Source organism: Pundamilia nyererei, unplaced genomic scaffold (genome assembly GCF_000239375.1).
Source record: "Pundamilia nyererei isolate P.nyererei 1_Seehausen unplaced genomic scaffold, PunNye1.0 scaffold00002, whole genome shotgun sequence".
NCBI lineage: Eukaryota > Metazoa > Chordata > Actinopteri > Cichliformes > Cichlidae > Pundamilia > Pundamilia nyererei.
This window is the reverse complement of record NW_005187403.1, coordinates 5,597,440-5,605,432: the sequence shown is the minus strand read 5'-3', so window position 1 is coordinate 5,605,432 and position 7,993 is coordinate 5,597,440. Positions and strand designations below refer to the sequence as shown.

The following is a 7,993-nucleotide window of genomic DNA, read 5'->3' as shown; positions in this document are numbered from 1 at the left end:
TTTCGACCTGATGCTGTAAAATACTGTAATGACTCCCTCATGTTGTCTGGTACTCACATGCTTTCTGTGTCAGACAAAACAGGAAATGCTATCACCGGTACACTTCAGGAGCTAACCTATATGTGCTCTATCTGGGACTGTGTGACAGTGCGATCATTTTCAATCGGATTTGTAGGTCAAGGGTCATCCTCAGAACAACAGGCGTACTAATCTTACTTTGAGTGTGTGTAAACACGTGTGTGGACGGGTCTGGATTGAAGGGCACAGAAGCAGCTGATCCACCACGGAGCTGCTACTCTCACTCCGAGGCTCGCTATAACCCTCTTCATCTGATCCTAATTACTTTTTCTGGTTGCAGTTGTTTATGAGCATTGTAGATGATCATCTTAAGTGTGTTTGCGCTGACAGCGATCTCGATGTGAGTCAGTGCAAAGAGAGATAATTGGGTTATCAGATGGGGAACAATGCTGCTATGTTGCTCCAGTGAGCAGAGAGATAGATTATCTGCAGTTTCTGGTATAAAGATACCACTGCTGTGTCTTCACATGCATTATGATCCCGCACAGTGTCTTTTGTGCCATACAGCTTCTCTCAGCACCAGCTCAGCGTTTGCTTATGTTTGGAGTTTTCCCCACTCTGCACTGTCACCATAAATCAGATGATTTATAATCTCAGCCTCGCAGGATTGTAACTTTTGCTTTTGTTATCAGGCCACTAGAGTGAGCTTGAGTGACTGCTCACTTTTCTGTAGCGCAGTCCAATGACTTTATTCAAGAGGGCTTGGCAATAGATGCAAAGAAGCAGCGACACGTGATACGCACTTGCAAGGTTCATCAATATTGTGCAGTACTGCTTTCACAGAAAGAAGAAACTGCTGTTTCATGTGATACTCCACCCAAAATCTTTATGGAACTGAAAGGTGGCTTGATTTCTTTTTAGTAGGGGGGGGGACCAAAGGAGCTTCTCTGACCGCTTCTCCTACTCTCCATCTGTATTCTCAATATATTACAAATACTCAGATATCCATGAAACGTTTGCACCTCAGACCCAACTCTGTCAAGCTTGTTAGCAGCTGTGTCATCTTGATGTTCAAGCGCCCCTTCAAATTCTATACAACCAACCTTTAAACCCTGCAGGGTCAGTGTTTGATCGTCGAAACACAAATTTGTGGTGAAATCATCAGGCGATCAAATTTAGCCAGATTTAAGCAGCAGCACCATTACATTACTCTACATTAAGGCTTCTATCCATGGTGTAATACACTTTTTCAGTTCAACATGTAGCCATGACTACAATTTGATAAATGGCTACACCAAAAGTAATTAGATCTCAATTGATCGAATGACTACTATATTTGCATAAATAAATTCATTACATTTTGACAATATTTTAACAACACACATTATATGTGCATTGAATTTTAGCCAGGACCAAGAAATTGGTATTATCAAGAGAAAAATGTTTTTTTCTTTCTTTCTTTTGGTCTAATTAATACAAGAATAAACAATATGGCAGATCCTTGTGATAAATTGTTAAAACATCTCATTGGTTGTTAAGGCTCATGATATGTGATGTTACAGGTCCAAGTAGGAAACTGTTCTTCTTCCCCACCTTCCACTAAACGCAACAACCCCCAGGGACCCATATCAGGTCCTCTTCTCTTCTCAGTATACATGCTCTAGCTTTCAGAAACACAATATTCCCTTATACCTGGATGATACTGAACTTTATCTACTTGCCACACTTGAAAATATCTTCTCAGTGAAAAAAGTCTTTGTCTCAAATTGTGGACCCTCCTTCAACTAAATGATACCAAAACTAAAACTATTGAGTTTGGTCCATCAAACTCCACAAATATCTTAACAAACACACCTGGTGCTCCTGGTTGAAAATCTTGGTGTTTCTATGGAAAGTTCCTTTATTAATCAAATCAGCAAACTCAGCTTTCACTAATTGAGAAGCATCACTTAATTAGAGCTGGTTTAGGCTCTAAAGGATATGGAAACATAAATCCACAGCTTTATCACCTCACAGCTGGACTCTAACTGGTACAAATAAAAGATAACATATCACTTCTGTTTTGGCTTGGCTGTCCTGGCTAAATACAAAATTAATTTTAAAAAGGTTATAGGTTGTCTTTCAAGCCTCCCTGTGGATCAACTCTATTAATTTCAATCCATATTTTGCCTCTGGGTCCCTGAGGTCATTTTGTCAACAACTTCTCTCATTGGCCCCATTTTCACCTAAAAACGACTAAAGGTCATTTAAGGTAATTGAGCCTTTGCATTTATTGCACCGAGACTCTTGTACAGTTTGCCAACTCACATAAAAACCTGTCCAACAACTTAAAATTTGAAATAATGCTAAAAAGAATTTTCTATATGGTGTAAATATGAAAGCTAGCTTTGTCTGCTTTACAACAGCCCATCTTTACTGCATAATAATTGAAAATCTTCAAACTAATTATTTAACGAAACATGTTTTTTTTTCTCCCTGTAGTAGTTATTTTCAGCCTAATTACTATTATTTTACCAAATGACATTTCAAGTTGAGCTGGTGCATTCTTAAACACTACAATTAGAAACAGCACAAACGCTAAAAGTAAAAATAATATGGGAGGATGAAAAAAGAGAAGAAGAAAGGGGAGGAAGCAGCGGAGAAGCAGGGGCGGTAGAGGTGGAAGAAAAAAAGAGGGATATTTATACTCTCTAGTCCATCAAGAGCTTGTTAAGCATGCAGCGGTAAAACACAGAACGACAGCCAGATTTCGAATAAATAAAAGAATAAGGATGACATCAGCTGTAGAACTGCAATCAGTTACTACGAGTGGAGAAAACCAGAGAGGAGGATGAAAACGCAGCTGAAGATTCATTATTGTAATTATGCAAACATAACGCTGTTATGGGAATCCTTTTTCACAAGGTACATAAAAACTTAAATAACAAATAAATATACTGACATAAATTTAAACACATATTCAATATATAAATACAATGTACTGACATGTATTGTTTGTGACATGTTGAATTTTAAATGTGAAGTGATGTGTAATGAAAGAAGACAGTATATGAGGGCAATAGAGTGAATGCTTGGTCAAATAATACAAAGATATTTGTATTTGATGCAATTAGTGACTTCAGCTAAATATTGTAGAAAATCATAACAGTCTAATTAGTGCATCTTGGGGGCATGGTTAGCCTTCTGAATGTAAAACAATCCAAACAGCACGAGAGCTGAGCTTTGCAAATTAAGCACCAAGAGAGATGGCTGCGGATCTGTGGGATTTCCTTATGTAAATATTTTTACTTGGGTGGTGATGGGGATGTCAGACAACTGGCTTAAAACAGTCAGCTGCATCAATTTCACTGAAACCTCTGCAGTGGTTTTAATATGACGAGCCAGCATCTGTGGAATTAAAGATGTATAAAACTTTTTTGAAAAGTTGGTGGAGTTGCGACAACTCTTAATGTTAGTTGATGCTAACTTAGGCTCCTAGAAATTACATTTATCACACTATGTTTTTTGTTAATTAACATATTTGGCAAGTTACTAAAATGATTAAAGCCAAGCTATTTTATTTGCTTTTCGCTGGAATATCAGATCATGCAGAACATTGGTGTAATGACTATAGCACTGATATGTTTTATAGTTATGTGTAGACAGTCAGAAATTGGGCTAGGAAAGGACTGTGGTCTGGTTTAATATATAAAATGTCTTGATACAAAATGAACTGAAGGCACAGCCTTGTCGCCTAAATCTACATAGAGATGGGAATCACTTGTCAGGAGCTGCAGCCCACCCTTTACCCTCCTCTCTGTGACTGTGCTGCAGTACATACACTAAATATAGCACTTCATTCACTCAACCCTGATCCCAAACATAATCCATCCAAAGATTACATTTGTCAATGCTGAGAAAGCCGTGCTGTATCACGTATATAAAGTAGTAATGGACCTGATGTTTTTTGTTGGAGTTTTTTTCATTATGTTTTGTTTTTTGGGGGGTTGTTTCAGAATTTGCAAGCCTAAACAAGTGGAAGATGAATTTGTCTTACTGGTATCAAGGGAAGATGAGATGCATGAGATATTCTTACAGAAGCATTTCTCGTTGCAGGTGTAAAGAGGCTTGTAGCTCTCTGTGAGCAGCGTGACTAATCCTGTTGACTTTTAGTTGTGTAGAGGGGCAGCAACTTGAAAGTCTTGGCATCACTAGAAGAGGAGGATCAATTCTCTGGAGTTAAAAGTGCAGCAGCACTCTGCTGTCTATGCAAAGACAGTGATGATGCACGATCCTCTTGACCTTCACACTTCCTGTTGTGTTGTTTGGCAAGTTTACTTTTAAGCTCTCTGTCCCTTGGTGCATTGGAAAGGCCCTCCATACACGTCTCTTTTTGTCTTTTTTGGGAGGATAATATGGAAGATTTTGGTGTTGAGCTGTGGATATTGTGGGAATAAATATACATCTTTTGAATCAGCATTTGTACTGGGAACAAAGGAACATCCTGATGATTGTGAATAGAATTTGTAAATCCGTAGCTTAACATAATTTTCCGTTGCAGTAATGATGGCTGCAGCTACTGCAGGGACCACAAATCCATTTTTAAAGCAAAGACATTTTGTTGTCTTGTCAATTGAGAATTTGCTGAGCCTATTTAGGGCTGGATGACCAGAAGAGAAAAGCAGACAACTGCCCAAGGGACTCAAAGGGCCCCAGTGTCAATGTGAATTTGCAGTAATCTAATAAAAATGCAATTTTCGGGAATATGCACTGTATTATCAAGTATTCATTACTGTTCCTCTTGTTAGAGTCATTCCCGAACCCCGAATGAAATCCTTTCTGTCTGTCTTTATCTCTCTTTTAGGAGAACCCATACCTATGTAGTGACGAGTGCGATGCCTTAAATCCAGACCTTGCCCACCCTCCTCAGCTGATGCAGGACAATGAGCGCAACGGCCTACTTACCTACTGGCAGACAGTAACATGGCGAAACCACCCACTGCCCCTGCTGGCCAACGTCACCATGTCCTGGAACAAGAGTCTGGAGCTCACAGACGATATCCAGATCTCCTTTGAATATGGCCGCCCTACGATCATGGCTCTGGATAAGTCCATGGACCACGGACGCTCCTGGCAGCCCTACCAGTTCTATGCCGACGACTGTCTGGATGCATTCAACATGCCACCCAAACAAGTGCGCGATCTCTCACCTGCTAACATCACACGGGTCATCTGCACTGAGCAGTACTCGCGCTGGGTTGGCTCCAAGGCTGAAAAGAATGTGAAGTTTGAGGTGCGGGCACGATTTGCTGTGTTTGCTGGACCTCGGCTACAGAACATGGACAACCTGTACGCCCGAATGGAAAGTATGAAGGGACTGAAGGACTTCTTCACCTTCACCAACCTTAGGTTGAGGCTGCTCAGGCCTGCCCTCGGAGGTACCTATGTCCAGAGAGACAACCTACTCAAGTACTTCTACGCCATCTCCAACATCGAGGTACCTGCCAGGTGAGAGCCACTTTTGACTACATCTTGATACAAATTCACACCTTTGAATGTAAATCTGATTATGAACATAAGAAATTCTTTGGTGAGAAGAATACAAAACATGAAACTATTAAGAACTCCGTACAGGACAAAAAAATAAAAATAAATAAATAAATAAAACTATTAAAAACATATGTGTTAAACTGAAGTTCACTAAGAGGAACATTTGCAAAGTATTAAAACTCAGACAGATTTATATATTTATAAAATGGGAGTCATTTTATTCGGTTTATCCAGTTATAATATCTTGATAAAATACCAGCATCCTTTTTAAAATCAAACATTACTCTTAATAAGAATAGCTTAACAAGGGTTAAAGGGTTTTGTCAAGGGCACAAATAAATGTTTGAGGATAGGAGCAGAAATCTCAAAGATGCTCAGCTGCTAAATTTCTGTAAAACACATTAAAGGCCTAGACCAGTCAGCAAACACCTGACAACCTCCAGCTGCTAATGAGAAATGTGTTCAAAATCCTGTGTTCAACAGCCAGCAACAAACAAACCCATCAGGGAAGACATGTTTTATGTATGCTAGCTACTTCTAGCTACTTCCTAGAAGTAGCTAGAAGTAGCTAGCAATGACTAAAGGTAAGCTGCAAAATATTGATATCATAATTTAAATAAAATTAAACTTTGTTTTAATTGAAAACCATTTTAACAATGACTTACATAGTCTCCAATCGAAATATTAAATACCAAAGCAAAACCACAACAGTTCAATTACATCAGTAACAGTTTTCCATTTCATATAACTTGGTAAGGGTTAAATCTGAATCATATATCAAATTAAATGCCACTGAATCTTTTATCAATTCTTGAATGTAGCTTTGTATTTTTTAAGTAACTAAAACTAGAAATATAAACTTATTCAATGAAGATGTTACATAATTTTATTTTGGTACAAGAAGCTAGAAATGATTTTTGCTGGGAATGTTATTGTATTTGCTTGATTTTTTTTAGTAATTAATTGTTGCTTTATAAGCTGTATGTTGTCTGTAAACTTTGGATGTTTTCAGTCCAGTTGCTATAGGTGTACGAAATGAAGCACTTAGCAATTCATTTTGTCTTTACAAGCATTTGTGAAAGAATGAGTTGTTCTAAAGAGCGCCGTGAATTCAAGCGCCATAGTGTAATAGGATCCCACCATTGCTGCAAATAAGTTTGTGAAATTTCTTTCTAGGTGTTCAACAATCAAGAGTGGGTGGTATTATTGCAAAGTTAACATGTTTAGGAACCCCAGTAATTCAGCCACAAAGTATGAAAGTTAAAGGTTCGTTGGTTTAGTTTTAGTTTTTTAGCTTTGAGAATGATTTCTGTGTTTGAGTTTCGTTGTTAGTGAAAATGTTTTGTTTTTATTAATTTCAGTGGAAATTTGAAATTTTTTAAGTGAGAGGCGTATTTTTTGACATTGATTGTTCGGACACATTGACATTACATTCACACAACTCGACCAAAATAATGAAGGTCTTGATTCAGAACGGCGAGGTTAATTAGTTCAAAATATTGATCTTATGTATGAAAATTTTAACTGGAGCCTTCTGTATGCATCACAGTAACGATCAACTAGACCATTTCTCTGCAGAACAGTCAGCACTCTGTTTAACTTTAAAAAAAAAACACTGTACGCTTGCAGTCGTTGACGATATAGTGGGATGTTTCTCTGTACTCACACTATTTGGCAGAGTACAGTCAACGGCTTGGAGAGAAGCCGCTTGGACCGATAGACCAGTTTTTCAGGGTAGCTGATACAGAATTAACTGGCACTGCAGCCACAGAATGCAACATCCAGCACCAGCTATAAAAGTGAAAGTGTTAATTTTACATGCGTACACTGTTTAATATGAGATTAGTGAATCTTCGCAGACCAGATCCAATATGGAACTGATCATATTTATGCTTGTAGTTCAGTATTACTTTTCCTGCACTCAGACATGACAGATAAGGTATGTTCACCTGCCAGTGAATGTACCCTCTGTTCTGACATTCAGCCACACACTTTCACACACAGCTACTGTGATCTGAGGGCATTTCAAATGACACCCCCCCACCAACCCCCCCACCAACCCCCACACCTCCACACATACTCTCTCTCAGCCTGAGTCCTGGTCTGGCTGTCACTGGCCTGTGAAGACAATGATTAATGACAGAAACACGTGGCCTCGGTGGTCGAACGTAAACCGCCATCCACATTCTGCCAGAGGAGCCGGGAACCCTTACATGGCAACTTTGTGACAGTGAATGATGCCCGGGCCGTCATGCTGCTGCTTAGCATCAACAAGCCATCTTTCCTGCCTTTCAGAATTCTTCCAGAATTATTATTCCAATCAATACAGCAGGCTGACATTTGAATGGTATTTAACATCCTTGTTGGGATGGCATGGACTCAGAAGAAGAAGGCATAATTTGTGCGTGTGTGTGTGTGTGTGTGTGTGTGTGTGTGTGTGTGTGTG

The 7,993-nt window shown here is 39.0% G+C and overlaps 1 protein-coding gene across 5 annotated transcripts in view; it reads left to right on the top strand.

The window, feature by feature from the left end:
* The window catches only part of ntng2b (netrin g2b), a 77,025-nt gene that overhangs the window by 11,814 nt on the left and 57,218 nt on the right, over nt 1-7,993 (top strand). For all 5 annotated transcript variants that reach the window (XM_005720244.1, XM_005720243.2, XM_005720245.2 and 2 more), the window contains exon 3: nt 4,862-5,505. In XM_005720244.1, coding sequence (XP_005720301.1) covers nt 4,862-5,505 — 644 coding nt within the window. The remainder of the gene's footprint in view (nt 1-4,861; nt 5,506-7,993) is intronic.